At 40.6% G+C, this 23,638-nt stretch overlaps 2 protein-coding genes across 4 annotated transcripts in view; one reads left to right on the top strand and one right to left on the bottom strand.

Moving 5' to 3' along the window:
* The window catches only part of cenpp (centromere protein P), a 211,202-nt gene extending 209,423 nt beyond the window's left edge, over positions 1-1,779 (top strand). For both annotated transcript variants that reach the window (XM_078414026.1, XM_078414027.1), the window contains exon 9: positions 1,243-1,779. In XM_078414026.1, the coding sequence (XP_078270152.1) occupies positions 1,243-1,364 (122 nt within the window). In that variant the 3' untranslated portion in view covers positions 1,365-1,779. The remainder of the gene's footprint in view (positions 1-1,242) is intronic.
* Positions 1,431-23,638, bottom strand: part of ippk (inositol 1,3,4,5,6-pentakisphosphate 2-kinase) — a 61,416-nt gene continuing 39,208 nt past the window's right edge. The window contains exons 9-14 of one of the 2 annotated variants that reach the window (XM_078414024.1): positions 20,878-21,157; positions 16,795-16,945; positions 13,682-13,781; positions 11,414-11,493; positions 8,598-8,819; positions 1,431-6,258 (exon numbers count right to left, since the gene is read on the bottom strand). In XM_078414024.1, coding sequence (XP_078270150.1) covers positions 6,093-6,258; positions 8,598-8,819; positions 11,414-11,493; positions 13,682-13,781; positions 16,795-16,945; positions 20,878-21,157 — 999 coding nt within the window. In that variant the 3' untranslated portion in view covers positions 1,431-6,092. Of the gene's footprint in view, positions 8,820-11,413; positions 11,494-13,681; positions 13,782-16,794; positions 16,946-20,877; positions 21,158-23,638 lie in introns of both variants that reach the window. The other variant, XM_078414023.1, reaches the window with a different exon arrangement.

A 23,638-nucleotide genomic window follows, 5' to 3' on the forward strand; every position in this document is an offset into this window, starting at 1 on the left:
CAAATTTATTTTGTCCATTTACATGCTGCTTCCACTGCCCCTAAATTCTAGGCATAGCTGTTTCAGGGACACCAACTGATTTGGGGAAGAAAATGTATTCAATTTCCACAGCAGCACAATTGTTACATTAACTTGTATTAGTTTATTATGAAAGTAAAACACTAAATGCATCTCACATCAGTAAAGTGGTACAACAGAAATAACAGATAATGCTCAAAATTGTCATCTCGCACAGAAACAGGTACTGCGGCTCCACTGTCGACACCTACCAACTGCCCACCTAAACTCATCCCTTTTCCCCCATTCAACCCATATCCTTCTGAATCTTTCCTATCCATGTACCTGTCCAACTATCTTTTAAATGTTGTCATTGTACCTGGCTCATCCACTTCATCTGGCAGCTCATTTCATTTACCTGTGTAAAAATATTGCTCCTTGGCTTCCTATTAAATCTATTCCATCTCACCTTAAACCTATGCCAACTACTTCTTGATTCCAGGCTCCTGAGAAAAAGACTGTGCATTAATCCTATGTATGCCTCTCATGGTTTCATACACCTCTATAGTGACCTCAGTCTCCAACACTCCAGGGAATAAAGTCCTACCCTGTCCTACCTCTCCATATATCCCAGGCCATCAATTCCTGGCAACATCCATGTAAATCTTTTCTGCACGCTATCCAGCTTCATCACATCATTCCTATAACAGTGATCAAAATTAAACAATACATCAAGTGTGGCCTCACCACTTTCTACAACAGCAACATAACATCCCAACTTCTATACCCATTGCTCTAACTGATAAAGGTCTGCATGCCAAACGCCTTTACCACCCTGTTCACCTGTATTGCCATTTTCAGGGAACTTTGAATTTGTAGGTTCATCTGCTCAACAGTATTCCTCGGGCTCCTTTTGTTCACTGTTTAAGTCCTACCCTGGTTTGACTTCACACCCTGTCCTTCCCTGGTTTGAATTATATTCTCAAGCAAATCATTGATGTACATGACAAACAATGGGCACAGACCTCTACTCAGCAGGTCGGGCTGCATCAGTGGAAAGAGAAACAATCAACATTTCAGTTCAAAGTCTTTTGTAAGAACTGGGAAGGAGACAAAATCAGGTTAAGCTCAAGGGAGGGTGGAATTTGAAATGAAACAACCCATATTAACAATTCCTCTTTATGTTTTACTAATCATGACCTGTAACAATTTTGTGAACTTAAATTCTGAATATTTTCTCTGCAGCACTCCACTTCGATACAAGAAAGGTCATGGACAGTGCACCCAACAGCTTTAGATGTCTTTTACGTCTCCATGGAATAGAAGCTGCCATTGAGTGCTTAATTGAACTGTGCAAGGAACCCTAAACTATCTTCTCTAAGCTATGCAACTGTGCATCAGAACAAAGACTCATGCAAATAAAGTTGATTAACTCATTATTTTTATTAATCGTACTATTGTAAAATTTTGTACATCAGGACTTGCCATAACTACATTTATGTTCTCCTATGGCACTGTCACATGAAAAATAAATATAGCATTTAAATATAAATTGCCAAATATTTACATATTGCATTTGTACAAGATTTCTACAAGTTATCTTTTCCACAGTAGTCTGAACTAATGGAAAAATACATTTGAAAGTTCACTCTTACAATGGTAGTTCAATTCACAGCTTCATAAGTGCTGAGTACACAAGTCTCAAGTACAGAATGAAATAGTGGTACGAACGATCAATGGTCAGAAACTGTACCAATTGTAATTGACATTTTATACAAGTAAAATAGGACCAGATTAAATTAAAATTACAAATCAGCAATCATTGGGTGGTTTAATAAAGCACAAGGCACTGAAGACCAGTGTTATAAACAATGATGTTAAACCTTTTTTTAAAAGACCCTATCTAGGCTGTGTTCCATAAAGCAAAATACTACAGTATTATGAAGTAAATCATCCAACCACTTCTGCTGATAATACTAATTCAGCACAATCCAGACCCCCCAATTAAACATAATTGTTAACAGACAAACCAGATTCAAACCACTCACCATCATCATTCACAATGCTCATGTTCCTGGTCACTTCAGCAACTGGACATGAAAGCCTATTTTAGTTTGAGAGTGATAGGTAATGCAACAGGAACAAGACTGTTGAGTATGACAACTGCATTGGATAACATCATTTTAATATACATAAAACATGCCTGGAGATGTTTACAAGAGAAGTGAAGAAACCTCTCCAATCCATTTCAAAATTAAATATTACTTACAGGTGTAATTTCTGTTGGCACTAAACACTGAGGTACAATGCCAACCAGTCAAATCAAAAATGTTTAAAACATCACTCGAGCCAGCAGCAGGAACATTAAGTTTCAAGTGAAGACTTATTTTTAATTATTTAACTAGAAAAACCTTTTTTATTAAGTATACATGTTTACAGAAATTTATTATATCCAAAAATTTCAAATCACCTTAAAAGACAAGCCAAAATGTTGCTATCATAGAATTTTATTTTTTTCTCTCTCAAAGCCTCATATTCAAGTCAAATATCTTTCCATTTCTCGATGGACTAGCAATGCAGAAATCTGGTTAATATTGAAATCATAAATGGAAATAAAACAATGTCAGAGATAATATTGTTAACATTAATATCAACAATACTAATAGATTGAACATGATGACTGATGGGTTAATTTACTTCAATTGGGACATCAATTGGACAGATAAGCAAATTTCCACTGGAAAATACTTCGGTGTGAACATTGGATAGGAACAGAATTGAACTCGGGAGTAACCCAGAATTGTGTCTACCATGGAGATCTGATGCAGGAGAGACGAGCAAGTGCCGCTGATAAAAGTCCTCTTGAAATGGCCAGTGTGGGCAACAAATTAAAGAGCTTCTTTACAATCATCCTACGTTTTTTTTAAACCAGCGAATATTTATGATTTACCCATTTAAATATAAAAAAACAAAAAGCACCTGGATAAAACTAATAAGTTTAACAGTTAGGAAATGGAAACATCACCCATGCACTTTTTTTTGTAAGTTGGTGCTTGTTAGTGCAAATTTAGCATTTTCATATTAAGAACAGGAAGATCATTTAATACAACTTCCAGGGAAAAACAATTAGTCTAGCGAGGCGAAGAATTTGATCTGAGTGTAGGAGCCATTTGTGTTTGTGCTGGCTGCGTTAGCATATATTATTTTGTCTAAATATATCTTGACGTATTATATTCGACACTTGGGGGCTGTTGTTAGATGAATACATATATGGGCATAACATACTGGGAGGAGCCAGAACTAGGTAATATATCTGGAGACAAGGACTGGGAGGAGATAGACACGGGAAGTTTGGCGATACAGTTCTTACCAGACATACAACGAGAGCTGGGAGCAGACGGGGAGAACAGAGCAGCCAGCTATGACGTGAATGCAAAATTAGTCTGGTATGTTCATCTTCTTGTCTGTACAACTTCAATAAACAACTATTAAACTGGAAAAAACCATCTTGAAGATCTCTCTTTGAGCTCTGCGTCAAGATCACTCCCAGGGAAGTAATGGCAATTATAAACGTTTACTGCAAAAGACTGAAGTTGCCATTACACAGAGCTTTGTTTGAGAACACAGAGCAAAGAGCTGCAGCACTAATAAAAATGTAAACCTTATTTCATGAATGCAAAATCAATTCGAACTAAATCAGCAACAGCCGTGCTGTATTGGCATCCATTCCTCAAGAAAATAGAACCAAAGAGATCAAGGAGTTCGTCTTGGACAAAGATAATCTGCCAATGGAAAGAGCACTGGGATTGCGCTGATGCGTTGAAACAGATGTGCTCAAGTTCAGAATTGCTGCACAAGAACGACAATACACTAGACATGGCATCTTGTCCATAGTCGGCTCTATATACAACCGTTTAGGATTTCTAGCACCATTTATTCTGCCAGCCAAGCTGATTATGCAGGAGCTCTGCAAGGAAAGACTTGGATGGGATGAAAACATATTCCAAACCTTCTCAGCGATGGACAGGATGGCAAGCAAATCTCAACAAGATTGCGGAGTTTAAAATGGACCACGAAGTCCACTAGCTTTGATCAAATTAAATATGCACAGCTGCACCACTTTTCAGACGCCAGCGAAAGTGGCTAAGGTACTGTTTCATATCCAAGACTGGAAAACGATCGCAAAGAAGTGCATGTTGCATTCATAATGGGAACATGCAGAGTGGCACCATTAAAACAAAAGATGGCAGATTTGTCCGTGGTGAGAATTCTACCTGACAAGCCTCCATTTACAGATTTAGGAGGAGACTACTTTGGTCATATAGAGATCAAAAGAGGATGAAGTTTTGTTAAAAGGTATGGTGTAATCTTCACCTGCATGGCAAGCAGGGCAGTACATCTTGAAGTTGCATATACACTTGACAGATTCCTGCTTCAATGCATTACAAAGATTTATTTGTAGACAAGGTCAAGTTTCATCTTTAAGATCAGACAATGGCACAAATTGTATCGCAGCAGAAAGAGAATTGAGAGAAGCATTCAATAGCTTGAATCAGGACAAGATCCAGGATGCTATGCTTCAGCAAGGGACAAGGTGGTACTTTAACCCTCCAGTAGGATCCCATCACGGCAGTGTATGGGAACGATTGATCCGCATGGTTCGAAATGTGCTGTGCTCTGTTCTTAGCCAACAAGTTCTGGATGATGAAGGATTGCAAACTTTAATTTGTGAAGTTGAAGCAATTTTAAATGATCGACCCATTACCAAGTTCTGATGATCCAATGGATCTGGAAGCACTCACATCAAACCATCTTCTTCTGTTGAAAGCCAAGCCAATACTACCACCTGGACTCTTTGTAACGGAAGACTAATACATTAAACGCAGATGGAGACAGGTACAATATATGGTAGAACTCATTTGGAAACGATGGATACAAGAATACTTGCCTCTAATCCAAGAACGATAACGGTGTTCGAATGTAAAAAGCTTTGCTCCAGGTGACATTGTTGTGGTGGCTGATTCCACTGCACCATGAGGCTCCAGGCTAATGGGCAGAATATTGGAGACCATACCAGATGCACAAGGCCTTGTGCACAGTTCGACTTCAGACTAAGAGCAACATTTTGGAAAGACCGTTAACAAAGGTATGTCTGTTCCTAGAAGCTGATACCTGAGTACAGTGAAGACAGGTAGCCGTAGATTGAAGAATCACTAAAGTAGATTAGATGCCAACATACGGTGCATACCTTTTCTTTGGATTATGTGTTTAGTTTTTAGAGCTCCTTTTAATGTTTATTAGTAATTGTTTTGTTATATACGTAGAACAATTAGGGGCCGGTGTGTAGGAGCCATTTGTGTTTGTGCTGGCTGCGTTTGCATATTATATTATTTTGTCTATATCTTGCTGTTTATTCTGGACACTTGGGGGCTGTCGTTAGAATAATACATACATGGGCATAACGTACTAAGAGGAGCCAGAACTAGGTAATATATCTGGAGACACAAGGACTGGGAGGAGTTAAGACACGGAAAGTTTGGTGAGATATAGTTCTTACCAGACCTACAACGAGAGCTGTGAGCAAGCGGGGAGAACAGAACAGAGCAGCCAGCTAATGACTTGAATGCGAAATAAGTAGTCTGGTATGTTCATTTTCTTGTTTGTACAACTACTTAAATAAACAACTATTAAACTGGAAAAAATGTCTTGAAGATCTCTCTGTTGGAGCTCTGAGTCTCCCACTCCCTGTGAGGTAATGGCAATTCTAAAAGAGTTTACTGCAAAAGACTGAAGTTACCATTACACCAAGCTTTGTTTGAGAACAGGGCAAAGAGCAGCAGCACTGGCTAAAATGTAAACCTTATTTCATGAATGCAAAATCAATTGGAACAGTAAGTTAATCCAGCTGTATTCAGCACACTCTTCAATCATTCTGGTGCAACTAAAATGATTAACTCGCCCAGGACAGCATTGGGATCAAGCACTATTCCTAGGGTTGTTTAGCTCAGATGTCAAAAATAAATGTCTGAAAACCTAGATAGTTTGTAATATTATTCTCTTCAAGATCAAGATATCTTAATTAAACCCAGATCATTTTAACTGTTCACTGTCAGCACTTGATTCTGCATGTGGTTTCTGATTCTGCTACCAGATAATAAAACATTCTTTGAGTTGCTGCTTTTGAGATTCAACTGGACAATGTAGAAAGTAAAACCTGTTTCTGGTTCTTTTAATCCTGTTGGGCAACAATTGCTCTGTGTATTGTGAAGGAAAGATGCACAAGGATGACATCATCATCAGAAACAAGACTAACACTAGAGCAGAACTAAGTAGTGATAGAAAAATAACATTCTCCTACAAAATGAGAAACTGGCTCAACTTTATTTAGGATATAGAAAATTGCATAAAAGCATTGAATGGGTTCCATATGGCATCATCAGTCCACCTCACTCAGCTGGGAGTTGGGAAATAATTATTTTTTAAAGTAAAATAAACATCAGAATTTTTCATAAGTTATTTTGCTTGCTCTATATAATTTTTATCCACAAATGTATTTTTGCAGTCAATTCTAAGGTCACGAAATTGTGACGCAACAGAAAATCTGGTGCCTCAAATATGAGTAACTCAACTAGCCTGTGACAATTAATTATATTGTTTCATTTCACTCATGAATGAATTCCTTCAATGTGAAATATCAAAATGGGAAAGAAAAGTGTTAGGAACAATAAGTTTAAAGGTTTCCTTTCAAATGTAATTATTTTCTGTTTACACAATTATCTCCAATTAAAATGACAAATGAAATTATGATTAGTCTTCAGTTTCAAGCAATTCCTGATAAATAAACATCCATGTTTAAGAATTCTACATTCACTTTGTCCATTACTCAACAGTTAACTTTGGTAAAACAAGGCTAGAAATGTAAAATCTATGCACAATTTTAAGGGCACAAGAAGATAATTTGACAATCCAAGTAAAGTTGAGAGGCCATTGAAAGAGAATTAACGAGTAAAATAATCCAAATCCCTGCAAAATAGTTCGTCATGCTCTGTATTCCTCTCAACGTTACTTGGGAAATTCAGTACGTTCATTTCACTTTCTCCCAGCTTACACTTGCACCTGGCTCTATCCTTTCAGTGCTTTGCCTGAATATATGTTAATCTCACTCTTTTTTCCAATAACTCATTATCTGCCACAAAGACAGCTTAATGATTATGTCTTTATTCATTCTTTTATGCGTGGTTATATTACTATTAGCAATAGGTTTTTCCTTTACAGCAATTCCACACATGCCATCATTAATATTGCTCCATCTTTAAACTATTCACTGGAAAGGTATCATCTTTTACTGCTGATGACAAAGTAGATGGTCCAATTTATCAGTTTTGTGATGTTGCAATTTTATTTTGATTCCCAATGATAGCAAGTCTGACTTCACATAATATTTTAAAATCCTTATTTACTGTATATTGGAGGTGACTTGAGGAACAGTCATTAGTGCAAGGCTAGGAGATGGCTATTTATTTTTAACCCTTGAACGGAAAAATGTCAAATACCTGCAATTCCCCAAGTACACTTCAGTGATAAAATTACAGAACCCACATGCCATATTTAATAACTGCCAAAGCTTTTGCTGCTCCAGAGTAAATATCACTATTTGTTATACAGTGTATCCACCGCTGACAGGGAAATAAATCTCAGACAAAACAAAAAAGTCTGACAAATTCAAACTTAATTGTAATCTGGAAGTTCAGAATAGAGTTAAATAATGCTGATGCATCTTTAGCATTTTCAGTTCCTGAACTACATGACTGCTAATCAGCATCCAAAACTTGGAAGCAGTATTAGATGTGTTCTTAGTGCAAGAGATCAATAGTATCTAACAAAATTATCAATTAGTTTCAGTGGTACTATTCTTAAGTGGTTAGATTAGATGTAAAACTACATTTAGTTGTTACAATTATCTGCACTAACAGCAGCAAATCTCACTGACTGGGAAGAAACAATGGCACAAAACCAAAGGCATAGAAACGCAGACTGCCAAAAACCAGCAGCAGTGAGTAATGAGCCAAAGCCAAGAAAAGCTATTTTAATCGTGTTTGTCACCAGTGATAGCCTGAAATCACACTTGAAATCAAAGAAAATTAACTGTAATGGTGAGAAAGTGCATAACTTCCCTGGTGTTAATGGAATACTCTCCTAGTTATCAGTGTTATGTAACTAAAGGTGTTTTTTTTCAGTTGCCTTTAAAGAACTTGCACCATTCTCCACGCTAAGAATCCTTCCTGAAACTCGCTTAGAATCACTGAAAATTGTGCTCGCACATTTACAATCTACAGTTCCTCTTGGAAAAAAAGTACTGAACTTTCCAAAAAAACTGTCCTTAGTGCTATTGTATTAATGAGGAAGGGCATGCTTTTCAAATAATAGCATCCAATGTAAAATTTAGCAAGGTTCAAAATCCAAAGCTATTTTTGCTGCCTTCAATATTCAGACCGACTCGGGTGAGCTGTTTCCTAAACTTCTCACACTTGAACTTGAGGGTCACTGTCAGTGCAGTCATTTTATTAAACATTAGATGTTAACGCCCAACAGAAACTCATACTGAATGAAAAAACAGTGTGCACTCTTCATAGCCCCTGTAGAAGTTAGCAGTGGGAACTTCCTTCTTGGCCCTCGTGCTCTGCAAATAATAATTTATGATCTTCCCATCTAATTTATATTGGTGTGCAATGTTCTCATATGGTTTGGGATCCAAATCAAGAATGGAGATGGAATACGCAAACAAAGTTCTTGATGTCTTAATTACGGTACTTGGTTCAGGCCTGTGAAGAAAAAAAGCAATATTGTTGATATATTGCATGCCACTAGAATCAAAATATACAAATTTGAATGTATGCAAATTAAATCAGAGTATTGGAGATTAAGCTATTTCAGTTTAAAAAATCTTGCTTCTCTGCAACCTGTTCTGCACCAATTCAATTTGCTAGAGCACTAAGGAAAGCAGATAAACATCATACTTTAAAAAATAGGTATTGCTTAAAGAATTAACATTCACTACAAAAAGAAATATGGAATGTTTTCTTGTAGGTTTCAGGTCCTTGTAGAACTTGCTATGAAGATCAAGGCTGACACTCCAAGATTGAATGAATGCCACTATATCGGAGGTACCATTTTTCATCCATTTTCCCCTCACTCAATTGATTTCAAATTTTTACTTTTCAAAACCTCTTTAGATTTACATAAGATCCTCTACCTTATTCCAATAAAAAGAAATTCACACATTTGCATATGTTCTTCATCACTGAGGAATTCTGATTATTCATCCTTTTTTTGAATTGCCAAAACAAAAAAATTAAAAGGTTAATTAGTTATTTACCCATCTCCTGTACATACTTTTTATACCACAAATGGTACACCACATTCAGTTCTTGGCACTCCTTTAAGGAAAAGACATGAGAACCACAAATATATTACATTGTGTCATTCAAGCTTGAAGGCGGCTTGAAAAAGTCTTTAGGGTTTAGGCTTATTATTGCCTCCTGTATTGAGGTGCAGAGAAAAGCTTATTTTGCCTGCTATCTAATCAAATCAGATAATTCTATACACAAATCAAAGCAAACAAGTGCAATCAGACGATCTTTGATTGGACTTTTACAGGCTTTGCCTTGCACTAAACATTATTCCCTTATCATGTATCTATGCACTGTGGATGGCTCGATTATTATCATATATTGTCTTTCCGCTGACTGGCTACTACACAAAAGCTTTTCACTATATCTCGGTACACATGACAATAAACGAAACTAAAACACAAAAGGTGACGCAGCGCATGAGTAACTCAGCAGGCCAGGCAACATCTCTGGAGAACACAGACGGACGATGTTTCAGGTTAGGACTCTTCTTCAAACTGATTGCAGTAGGCAGGGGCGAAAGATGGGGGCAGGACAAAGTTTGGGAATTGATAGGTGGATGCAGGCGAGGGGACTTTGATTGACAGATGGTTGAACAAAGGCCAAAGATAAAAAGACAAAAAAGTGAGATAAGGATAGAAGCCTATCCCTTGTCAGCTACAGAGAACCAACTTATTTTCTCTTTCATCATTCTTGTGAAAAGTTTTGCAACTGAAAATTTAACTGATTCACTTTCCATGGGTGCTGCCTGATCTACTGATTGTTTCCACCATTTTCTGTAGATCCTGTAGGGCTTATGCTGGATAAAGTAGAACTTGAGGGCTTAGTCACAGAATAAGGTGCCATTCATCAAGAATGGGAGAAATATCTTCTCAGAGGGTTCTAGTTTTTCAATCACTTGCGTTAGATTTTCAATCACCTGGAGAATTGGAGTACTGGTGGTGCAGGATCAGTCGTTCTTTTGGAGGATCAGGCTCATGGGGCCATTTGATCTACTCCTGCTTCTATTTCTTATGTTTATAACACATCCAATTCTTTACCAACACTGGTTGTTAATGCAGAGGTTACATCATTTATAAAGGAAACTATTTGCATTAAAATGGTAACAAAAAACATTAAAAAAAGGCTTCAGTTCTACTTCAAACAAATCCCCAAATAGAAACATGGAATTATATAGCTTAGTGCCAGAAACATCAATCATCCAATGCTGTGCGCACTTTACATTGGATTAAGATTGGCAAATGGAACCACATTAAAGATAAGTAAAGCTATGAATCATACATAATAACCCTCAGTTCCATTATTAAGATTAAAAGCAATAAGGCTTTTCTTGAATAGGAAATTGCATGATTGTTGGATGAGTTATATAACAAATCTTCTTAGATTTAACTCATTTTAAATACCGCTTATAAATATATTGGTCACCTGCCTTTACAATATATCTTTATTGTCATTGGACAGGGATACAACGAGATTATAGAACGGAATTTTGTTTCAGATTATGTTATTGTAAGAAAATTTATTGAAACAGTCAAATCCACTTAACATAAAAATGAATGAATTCAAGAATAAGCTTACCAGAAATGAATTAAGGTGAAACCGTAAACCTTTGTGCAATCAATAGCTGTGATATATATGTGATTAACCGGAAAGTCAGTGGTGGATTTCAATCAAAGCCTTTGCACAACACAGATTTTACTCTGAGCTTTATTCTGTGGTACAGTGAAAGCTTTTTTCCAAAGTTTATTTTTTAAATTGAGATTCACCGAGATGCCCAGATAGAAGCAAGCTGGGACTGCATCATAAACGGCTCCCAATTAAATAATTATTGAAATACACAGCAACTAGTATTGTTCTCAGATCCAACTAAAATAAACAATTTCCAACTTGCCTGTATCAATTCGCTTCACAGATTTGTATGGACTGTTTCTCTCTCCCCCCCCATCATTTATCTATTTATAAAGTTGGCCTTATTTTAGTACATTTTAAGTAAATAGCCCCATTACCGTTCTTCCAGAAGACAAGGAGAAAGTGCAATCATAATAGAGCAATCCTTGGCTGTTGTGGCAATCCTGTACTGATGTATCTGTATATATATATAAAAAATAAAATATTTTCTGGTCAAAACATGTATCAGGCTAATAACTAATCACTGGGTCCGTATACAACAATGTTAAGCCATATGAAAAGAAAGGAGAATGATGTCTGGCTGCATTGCGAACAATTAATTTTGCAGAAGCCTACTAATTACCAATATAATTGACAGGCCAATCTGTCATGAGTGAACTTCCCTTGGAGTGTTCTGACTGATTCTTTCTTGCTAGCAAAGTAACAAACTGAACTTGCACCAGAATGACAACCCAATTCAAATCTTGGGAATTTCATTTTTGCACAAATAGGCCTCAATAAATGTTTGCTGTTTGAGACGAGTAGAGGATTATCAACTTCCTGCAGTTTTCCATCAACTACATTGGGAAATCCAAGTACTGAATGTGCATCGGATTATTTCAACGGAGACAGTCTCCCGAGGGAGACAGGAAGGTTGCAGTTAATTTAAAATTTAAAAGTGTAAGTATTTAATTATTAACCAGCCAGATATGACTAATCCAGCCCAATAAATGCCCCACCTGCCTCATCTCTTTATACTGGCCAGAAGAAAGGTCTCAACCCAAAAATATCGTCTGTCCATTTCCCTCCACATGGATACTGCCTGACCTGCCGAGTTCCTCCTGCAGTTTATTTTATTCCTTATTGCAACTAGTGTGAATGTTCAATGATATTCATTGAAACGCATGGTGTAGTAGTACTAAATATTCTGAACAATTTAAATGATCATGTCATCTTCAGATAGATTTTGGACTCAATTCTTACTTTGGAGCTCTATCAATCTCATGCTATTGACAATCAGTTCCCACTTAAAATTAAAGAGCTGGAATCTGCCCCATCAAAATACATCTTTCACATGGAATTTGATGGAAGATTTTCCCGTGAAGCTCTATTAAAGCAAATTTATTGTTGTCAGAACAAAGTCAGTCTTTTTATGCCACGATAAAATGCAAAATTTTGTTTGTCCATTTGTGAGACGTCCTAAGCACTGCTAAATAACCTCAATCATTTTTTTTTACAATGATGCAGTCGCTTGCCTTCACATTTTCATTATAATAAAATCTTGACTTTTTTTTTACTAATACTTTTGGTCCTTATTTTTCTCTAGTATCTCAATTTTCCTTTTGTTCATCACTTAGAATTGGATCAACTATTCTATTTTGTGGAGTTTGTGGACTGGTGCCAGTGGAACTGCCTCCGGATCAACGCGGGGAAAACCAGGGAGATGGTGGTAGATTTCCACAGGCACAGCCAGGTCCCGTCCCCCCGACACCGGTGAACATCCAGGGAATGGACATCGAGAGGGTGGATTCTTATAAGTACCTGGGTGTCTACCTCAACAATAAACTGAACTGGACTGAAAACACCGATGCGCTATACAGAAAGGGCAAGAGCAGACTTTATCTGCTAAGGAGACAGGTCCTTTGGAGTGTAGGGGGCACTCCTAAGCACCTTCTACAACATGGTGGTTGCATCGGCCATTTTGTATGGAGTGGTCTGCTGGAGCAGCAGCATCTCAGCGGCGGAAGGGAAGAGACTCGACAAGCTGGTCAGAAAGGCCAACTCATGATAGCATTAATTTGACAAAATTTTATAAATTAAAATAATTATCATATTACACTTTGATACAAAAGGAATTGAACTAATTGGACTACGCCAAAAGCTCATAACAAACATAGTATTTACTGGCAATTCCAAAAAGCAAAAATCAGCTAATTTCCAAATTCCCTGCCAGTCCATTACTGCTGACTGTACGAGGTTCAGCTTCTGCTCCATCACTAGAGTCCACACAGATTCCAGGACCAGAGTATAGCCATACCCAGCAGGTGACCAAATACACTTCCCACATGGGCTTTCAGCTTTATCTCATTCATAATTTAATTTTCCTTTACAAAATACCTTTCACGAGCTTTGAAGTTGATTTAATTTTTTTAATGTTCAATCTTTCCTTTCGAACTCTAAATATCTTCAAATCACAAGAGAAACAACTGATTAAAAAGGTCTTTGACATTCCACGCAGCTTAGAGGACATTTGGACCATGGATCATTAAAAAAAAACCACATTGGATGACAGCACCACTCATTTTTTAACAAATCAACATAAAATCATCATTTTATGAACTTTATTAATTCCATTACATAATGCATGAAAACAAGTCTTATTTTACCTTTCCAACTGCATAGTCCACAGTGTCGTCATCTTGTGAAAGATCTGATAGACTTTCATAAAAAGTTTCATTGTAAGGACCATCTAAATGCAATCTACTCCTGTAAAGGGAAGTATGGAATTAATTAAATATATGCTACATATGAACATTTATATGTAATTCATATTAAATCGCCTCTCAACCGATGTAACAAGTAAATTATGTCTTTCTGGGCTTTGTTGTGAAGGAAACAAGCAAATGAAGATCACGCAGCAGAGGAAAGAGAAACAGTTAAAATTTCAGGTCATATGAATATTATTGAGTGCAATAAATATTTTGTTTTTATTGCACTCAAGAAAATGAAGATGTGGGAACCCAGAGCAAAATAAACTGCTGGTGTAACTCAGCAGGTAAGGCAGCAAGTGTGGATGTGACGGACAGACAACATTTTAGGTCGAGGCCCTTCATCTGAACAAAACCACCTAGACTACACCAGCATCCACAGTTTTTTCCATTCTCTTTATTAACAAGGAAGCAAGTACATGGAGCATTAATCAGTTAATTGCTGCTGGTGTCCTATGACTGCTAGACTGTCATCAGTCAGAGTATTGAGTATACAGGTTGGGAGGTCATGTTGCAGTTGTATAAGACGTTGGCGAGGCCACATTTAGAGTATTGTATTCAGTTCTGGGCACCATGTTACAGGAAAGATGTTGTCAAGCTGGAAAGGGTACAGAGAAGATTTACAAGGATGTTGTCAGGGCTAGAGGGTCTGAGCTACAGGGAGAGGTTGAGTAGGCTGGGACTCTATTCCTTGGCGTGCAGGTGGATGAGGGGTGATCTTATTGGGGTGTATAAAATCATGCAAGGAATAGATCAGGTAGATGCACAGTCTCTTGCCCAGAGCAAGTTAATCGAGGACCAGAGGACATAGGTTTAAGGTGAAGGGGAAAAGATTTATTAGGAATCTGAAGGGTAACCTTTTCACACAATAGGTGGTTGGTGTATGGAACAAGCTGCCAGAGGAAGTAGTTGAAGTAGTTTCCACACAGTATCACTCTATGACTCGCATAGTTTCTGATTAACTGCTGATCAAGATATTGAGCGGAAATAAATTTACATGAAAGCATAAATAAAATTGAAATGCCAAAAATATCCAGCAGGTCAGGCAGCACCTATGAAAAGAGAGAAAATTAACTTTTCCAGTTGAATATCTGAACATCACAACTGAAAAGAAATTTCACTGATAGGTTATCCCAATGGTAATAGAGCCCATTGTTTTATAGATTACCAAGTTAGAAAGCCAAAACAATCGAGGAGACAGGTTAAAGCTGTGAAATGCAAATCTGAAACTAAAAGAATGCTAGAAATGCCTCAAAGATTAGGTAATGACTGTGGAGAAGGGAAAACTGTTAATATTACAAATGTATGTCTTATAGCAGAAAAGGTTACTTCTCAGCCAAATAAAAAAACAACCCATCTGAAATTGTATCTCCTGCAGTTGCATGGGCAAGTGTCATGAGGAGGGATGTAGTTGGTGGAGATGGAAATGCAGGCCAAAGAATCACAAAGGGATTGGTCTTTTTGTATTGCTGAAAGTTGAGGAATGAAAGCAAATACCAGATTATGCAAACTTCTTTAAAGGTAGTGTAAATTTCCAATAATGATTTGTTAAATGTTAAGGCTAGTGGGGTGGAAGGTTTGAACCTAGGAGCTCTAAACTAACTGCTTAAAAAGAGGTGTGAGGAGTAGATGAGATGTGGTCAAGATTTTTCAACTCTGGTGGAAGAAAATTGCAGTTAAGGAAAATGGAAGACATCTCAGACGCATCTGTGTAAAACATTTCGAAGAGCAGATATAGAGGAGACAGAAGAACTGGGAAGTGGGACAGATATGGAGGAGACAGAAGAATTGGGAAGTGGGAAAGTGCCAGATGCAGGACAGAAAATCATTAACAGCTAGCAGTAGAACAATCTGATTCTTATAGTGGATATAAACACTCAAAAGTAAGTTATTTTTTTGTAAGAGTTCTGATGTTTTACACCAAAAAGCCTACTACACCTTTCTGACCAAAATAAGGAGTAACAAAAGACTGGATTTAAAATATTTCTGGACTGAGCTATTCCACAGCTCTTGGTTAAACACAATGTTGGCTGAAATATGAAATAAAGTAAAGGAATTTAGTCACATGAAAGGATTGTGTTTTGAAATTACTTAACTCTTTATTTTTCATGCTTTATGCTAAGCCTCATTACTGGGAATGTTAGCAGACCAAACCTTCAAGTGGTGCCTGGACACAGCTTCAATCTCTTTGATAGAACCTCAATATTAATTAATTATTTGGCAAATAGCAACAATACAACTGTTGGCATGTTATTGTCAACTTCAAAGATTGAACTACAGATAGGAAATAAATGCTGCTCTTGCCAGCAACATCCAATTCCAGAGAATGAATTTCTTCCAGTTAGTCCAATAGCACCCTCGGGTGGTCAGTAGTAGACATACAGGTAACTAAAGATTGCAAAGGAGCTAACTTAAATTTACCAGTCGACAAATGTTAAAGATGAACTAATGTTCGAAACTTGCTAATAGTATCTTTCATTCTCTGTCGCAAAGCTGTATTAATTGAATGAAAATTAACTTGGCATCAGAAGCCAGATAATGGTGCCAAGAGGAAAATACTGCATTCGACATGAAAATAGCCTGCGAGTTTCTATAAATATTTAAACATGGAACAGTACAGCATGAGAACAGATCTTTCACCCCCGATTGTGCAGGGATTTTACTCTTTAAAATATTTCAAAGTGATATGGAACAGCACAACTTCATATTTAATTATACAGATAATGAGAAAGGATTCTAACTTCAAATGCATTTGTACCTGTTGCATAGAAAGGCTTAGGTACAACAGCTGTATCCAAACACTGATGCTTATAAAGTACTGCACATTGATTATGTAAAATTAGATATGCATTGAATGACAGGTATTCTATCGAAAGGGGATAACTGCCGACAGCCAGTGCAAGAGAATGATGTGAAACGTTATCACTACTTCAGAAATAAATAGTCACAAAATTAACAACTCAATTCTGTTCCACAACCCCCTACAATCACATCACATAATCCCAACTGACCTGTCTTTTGGAAGTTCTTCTAAGTGCTGCTGAACTCTCAAATATAAAGGATAAATTCCATCTATGTCCATCATATCAAGCATCTGCACTTGAAGGATCCGAGAAAGAACACAGCCTTTCGGCAAGCCAGAATTCTCCACTGCATGGATACCTGGAAGCATATGACATTTTTTTTCTCCCAAATGTATTACTAGAATAAATTTACAATAGAAAAACTAAAATCAATTTGTGATACATGTAGAAGATGATCCCATTTAAGCAGATGTGAAAAGTATTATGAGGCCCGGTCTGAAGGTAAAAGTGGCAGACAGGAAAGGAGCCATTGGTGATGATACTCTGACCAAACGTTTGCAGGAAATAACTCTGGACTGCCCAACTAACCTTGGTCACGGAGAGAATTACTGATTAAATGGTGTGCTTAGCCATTTCAAAAGCAATAGGAGACAAGAAATAATGTATTGTAGCGTGTTGATAAAGGCAAGGAGCCAGGTATTTTGGGAAGGTATATTTATTGGTTCGTGGGTCTCGGACGGGTCTAGTCTGCCGGAATGGCTTGGCGCCCAAACCTTGTCCTTTTATACCTGAGTCCAGGACCGCCTCCCGGGACTGGTCCATTCCCGTGCCGAGGGGTCGGTAGTAGTATGGCCCGACCCTTGGGAGCCGCCACAGTACCCCCCCCAGATCCGGAGGCACGAAACGCACTGGTGGTCGCACAACCCGACCGGACCGCGTACGGTAATCGGTTGACAGAGGGGCCGGCGGAGGCACAGTTGGAGAGACAGGCGGTGGGACCCGCAAAGGGGGGCGACCTCGTGGCCGAGGCTGGGCCACCCGTACCGGTTGGTCGATGTCTAAGTGGGCCGGCTTCAGGCGGTCAATTGACACGGCCTCCGGCCGGCCCCCCATGTCCAAAACAAAGGTTGTCTGCCCGTGCTCCAGCACCCGGTACGGGCCTTCATACGGCCTCGTCGGTCCACACGACGGTCTTGCGCTTGCCCGCCAGCAGCTCGTATAGCGGCCGCATGATGTGGGCCGCGGATGGCAGGAACCGGTGATAAAATGCCACCATGCCGACGAACTCCTGCAGGCCACGCACCGAGGACGGACGGGGAAACCGGCGGATGGCGTCTACTTTGTCCGGCAGGGGAACCGCTCCTTGCGAGAACACACGGTGGCCGAGAAAGTCGATTATGGCCACGCCAAAGCGGCACTTGGCGAGGTTTATGGCCAACCCGTGTTCGCTGAGCCGCTGGAAAAGCTGCCGGAGGTGAGCACAGTGCTCCTGCCGCGAGCGGCTGGCTACCAAGATGTCGTCGAGGTAGACGAACAGGAAATCCAACCCGCGACAAACGCCGTTCATTAATCGTTGGAATGACTGGGCGGCGTTCTCGAGGCCGAACGGCATCCGTACGAACTCGTAGAGTCCGAACGGCGTGATGATTGCCGTCTTGGGTACATCCTCCGGGTGGACCGGGATCTGGTTGTAACCTCGCACCAGATCCACCTTTGAAAATATCGTGGCCCCAGCCAAATGGGCGTTGAAGTCCTGGATGTGGGGCACGGGGTATCGGTCCTCGGCGGTAGCGACGTTCAGCCGCCGATAATCCCCGCAAGGCCTCCAGCCCCCGTTTGCCTTGGGGACCATGTGGAGTGGAGATGCCCATGGGCTGTTGGAAGGGCGGACGATCCCCAAGGACTCCATCGTACGGAACTCCTGTCGTGCCAGGCGTAGTTTCTCAGGCGGGAGTCGGCGTGCTCGTGCGTGGAGGGGTGGGCCGGTAGTCGTGATATAATGGAACACCCCATGCTTGGGGGTCGATGACCGGAATTGCGGGGCCATAATATCCGAAAAGTCCGCCAGCACCCGAGCGAAATGGGAGTCCACGGACGACAGCGGGCGTATAACGGGGTCGTTCAGCCGCAACGCGATGGGCTCCATCGTGGCGGAGTGGACCAAGCGCTGCTGCCTGACGTCCACGAGGAGAGAATGAGCCCGCAGAAAGTCGGCCCCGAGCAACGGCTGGGAGACGTCGGCGATCGTAAACAGCCAGGTAAAATGACTGGCGCCGAAAACGATGTGGACCGTGCGGACGCCATACGTCTGGATAATGCTCCCATTTGCCGCGGTGAGGATGGGCCCCCGCTTCCCAGAACGAATGTCCAGCGGCGAAGGGGGCAGGACGCTCAGCTCCGCCCCGGTATCCACGAGGAAGCGGCTCCCGGACCGCCGATCCCAGGCGAAGAGGCGGTGAATCTGGCCGGCCACCGCAGGGACTATTGGTAGCCGGCCCCGGCGTTTCCCGGAAATGTGCACGGCTGGCGGCATTGTCGGGCTGCCGCACCCCAGCGCTGGTGGTAATAACACCAGTACCTCTTGCTGGTGCTGGCTGGAGCCTGCTGATGTGGGACTGCAGGTGCACGACCCGCAATGGCCACCGGGGGCGATCTCGCAGGCCTCCGGGACGTAGCTGTCACTCCTTCCACAGCTCCCCCGCCCGACCGGAGAAAATCGGGCGCTTCTCGAGTGACGTTTAGCGCACTGACGTCATCACGGCGCGCCGCCCACAGCGCGTCCGCGCGCCTGCCGAGGGCCCGGGTGTCTTCCCAGGAGACGTCGGTGAGCTGCAGGCGAATGTCGGCCGGCAGCAGGTGCAGGTACGTATATTCAAACATTAGGCACGGTCTGTGCCCGTCGAGCAGCGCGACCATCTCCTTCAGGAGGCTAGATGGGCGCCGGTCACCGAGGCCTGGCATGTGGAGGAGCCTTTCGGCCCGCTCCATTCGGGTTAGCCCGTAGGTTTGGAGCAGCAGCTCCTTAAGGGCTTTATATTTACCGTCGGCCGGTGGGTCCTGGAGGAACTCCGTTACCTCTTCGGCCGCGTCCTGGTCAAGGGCTCCCACCAGGTGGAAAAACCGGGTGTCATCCGTTATGTTGCCCCGCAGCTGGAACTGGGCCTCCGCTTGGTAAAACCAAATGCGAGCCCGGGTGGTCCAGAAGGTCGGGAGCTTGATGCCTACCGCGTCGACAGCTGGGGCCTGGTCGGCCTGCGAGCCGGACGGGCGGTCGAATTCTGTTTTTCTGTCCATCCTAATGAATGGACCGTCGAGGTCACCAATGTAGCGTGTTGATAAAGGCAAGGAGCCAGGTATTTTGGGAAGGTATATTTATTGGTTCGTGGGTCTCGGACGGGTCTAGTCTGCCGGAATGGCTTGGCGCCCAAACCTTGTCCTTTTATACCTGAGTCCAGGACCGCCTCCTGGGACTGGTCCATTCCCGTGCCGAGGGGTCGGTAGTAGTATGGCCCGACCCTTGGGAGCCGCCACAGTATCACCATCATAAATATGATTCATGGCTACTGCCACTGTAGTGTTGAGAGAAAGAATACAACCCGACTGTATAAAAAAAGTATTCCTCAATGACAAAACTAGAATAAAGTAGTTACTTTGATAGAGGCAAAAGGAATGCCATCTCCTGAAGGAGCCCCTCCAAGTAATAACACCCTGACATGGAAGTATCATGCATTCGTCATTGCTGAACACAAGTCCTGCAACTCCAGAACCAACCCTTACCACTAGGTGGAAGTGAAGAGTTAGTGAAGTAGGCCTAAATACCGCAACATTCAATGTGGGCTGCCCTATGGCTTTAACATGGTAGTAATCAAGTTCAATCAGCTAGCTTGATACTTCTTTGGAAATAGCAAACATTAATCATATCACATGTGCCACAAATAGAGTAACTTGACGATAAGGGTCAGTTCTGTTAATCTAACCTCTTTGTACTTTATTTCCCAATCATTAAATCCAGTTGGCCGAATTCATACAAAAATATGTTTAGAGGTAGGTGCTGATATCTGCTATGGCAACATTTATTGCCTAATTAAACATTATGAGGTGATAGCATCTGGGATTACATTTGCAAATATATGACAGAGAGCACAATTTCCACTGTCTGGTCCAATCTACAGGTCCACATATGGTTCTATAAAATTTGATTTACAAGGTTATATCACACATTGTCAAGATCTAAAGGATGCAGCCAAACAAAAGAATGAGAAGGGCAAGGCTATTGAGATGCAAACTTACTATTTCTCAAAACATCCTTGCGAAAGTGACTTGCTTCACAGTGCCTTACTTCCTGTGAAATACGTGTTCTCTTCATATCACATGTCCTGCGGATGTCTGCATTGCTCAACAAAGCCATTGTTATTACATGAATGAGCTCAGTGATAACAGTTCGGGTACACTGTGGTCCACTGACCATACCATTAGCAGGGAAGAAGTATGTTTTCAAATGATTCGCAAGTTCATTCAGATCCATCAAGCAGTCCTGGTCATCCTTACAGCCAAATATCAACTCTCCATTCTTCACAAGTTAGCCATAAAAGTACAGAGACGTGGAGGGATTTTGTTGAGGCAAGAGAAGATGAGAAGAAATAAAAGTGAAAAATTACAATGCAAATTGAAAGCCAAATAATGCCTCTGTGGAAATTAATATTTCAACAGCCATTAAAATAAGGGTAAAAGATTAAAGTATTTCAAACAGTGCATTACTAAGCATTAAATGTCAACTTGTTAATGGATGATTTCTTATTTTGTGCATTCCAGGTTACCTTATTATATAAATGTGTACTTTCAATTTATATGCTATGAAATTTGAATTGGTGAATATCTCGAGCATTCCAATATTTTCTGTTTCTGTAGCTAAAACAAGTTTTTCCACAAGCGATTTCTAAGCCATATTCACTCTAGGTAGGGAGGAGTCAGTGAGAAGGGTCTCGACCCGAAACGTCACCCATTCCTTCTCTCCTGAGATGCTGCCTGTCCTGCTGAGTTACTCCAGCATTTTGTGAATAAATACCATCGACTAGGTAGGGAGGAATTTCATTAATGAAACTTGCAGATATTCTCTTCTTTCAGGCTAATTGTGGAGATTGAAACTACGGTAACCAGATGAATGCATTATGCAGGAACTTCTAATCACAATGGGAACAGGTGAGCAAATGATCTCAATTTAAAATTTAGTATTTCATTTACATTTCCTTAAACATGTTGAACACCTTTTATCATTTTAGTCAACAATTTAAAATGGTGCCTACATGTGGCAATTAATCGTTTCTATTAAGCTGCAAGTAATTACCCAAATAGGTGGTAGTTATCATCAACAGAGAGGGAGTCCATATCTCTCAAACTTGGACATAGTTTAAAAGTTGAAGTTGGGTTACATTGCAATTAAGTGTCTAGATAATCAGTTGAATTGCTTAGACATAGGAGAGCTAGGGTTAATATGCAGAGATACCCACTGGTCTGTGTGAAACAGATGGGCCAAACAGACTGTTATACAGTTCTATGATTCTTAGTCAAATAATCATACAAATATTGCTGGCGAAACATGAACACGTGGTGGGGAATGCAAAGAGATAAACACTTCTCAAAAGAAATAAGGAAGTACTCCAAAGGATATGCTGGTGTCAAGTGTTACAAAGATCATCATACATGTAGAGAGTAATTCCTTCAATATAATATTTAATGGTTGGAAATGTTTAAAAACTCAAACATATTTACCTCTCACTTAATCCAATCTTTTGTAACCCCTATCGAACTTCAAGGGACAAGCTAGCGAACTAAAGGCCAGTGCGCCCAAAATCAGTGGTGATAAAGTTATTGAAGGGAATGCCAAGATATAGGATCTATCTGGATTTTGAAAGGCATGGACCGATTAGGTGTAGTAGGCATGGCTTTGTGCCTGAGAAATAGTGTCTCACAAATTTGAATTTTTTTGAAGAGGTGACCAAGACAATTGATACGGGCAGGATGGCAGTAGTTATCCACATGTACCTTTATTGCTTTTGATAAGATTCTGCATGGTAGGCTGGTGCAGTAGATCAGAAAATGAGAACACATTGGGATTCAGGCTGAGTTAGCCATTTGGACACCAAAACAGCTTGATGGAAGCAGTCAGACAGTGGTTGTGGAGAGATGTTTCTCAGTTTGGAGGTCTGTGACCAGCAATGTGTTGCAGGAATCAGTTCTGGGTCCCCTGTTGTTTGTCATATCTTCACAGTTTAGTGGAGAATGTAGTTCAATGTGATAAGCACCATGAATGGCAAGGCCCTGGCGAGTATTGCAGCACAGAAAGACGTGGGGTTACCTATTCAGCTCCCTGAAAATGGCAACACAGTTAGATAGGGCGGTGAAGGCAGCCTCGGACAAGTTTGCCTTCATCGGACAGGGGACCGAGTACAAGTGTTGGGATGTCATATTATAGTTATAGAAGAAGTTTACTCTGAGTCAGCACAGAGTATTGAGTGCAGTTCTGGTTGCCATACTACAGGAAGGACATGATTAAGTTAGGGGATGCAGAAATATAAAAAAGACATTGCAGACTGAAGGGCTCGAATTACAAGGAGAGACTTGATCGGGCAAGCAGTGGCACAGCTGGTAGAGATGCTGCTGCATAGCACCGGATGCGCAGCTACCACCCTGACCTCAGGTGCTGTCTGTGTGGGGAGTTTGCAGGTTTTCCCGGTGATCACATGGATTTCCTCACAGTGCTCCAATTTCTCCCACATCCCAAAGACGCATGGGTCTGTTGTTAATTGGCCTCTGTAAATTGCCCCTGATATGTAGGGAGTGGTTAAGAAAGTGGGATAACAGAACTAGGGTGATGGGTGATCAATGGTCAACGTGGACTCAGTGGGCCAATTGCTATATGTCTAAACTAAACTAAGACTGGACTGTTATCCCTGGAGCAAAGCAGGCCAAGGTTTTTTTTAAATAATTCATGGCCTAACTAAAGGTTTATATAATAATTAGCAACATAGGACAAGGCAGATAATCAGTCTTT

The sequence above is a fragment of the Rhinoraja longicauda genome, chromosome 17 (assembly GCF_053455715.1).
Source record: "Rhinoraja longicauda isolate Sanriku21f chromosome 17, sRhiLon1.1, whole genome shotgun sequence".
Classification (NCBI taxonomy): Eukaryota; Metazoa; Chordata; class Chondrichthyes; order Rajiformes; family Arhynchobatidae; genus Rhinoraja; species Rhinoraja longicauda.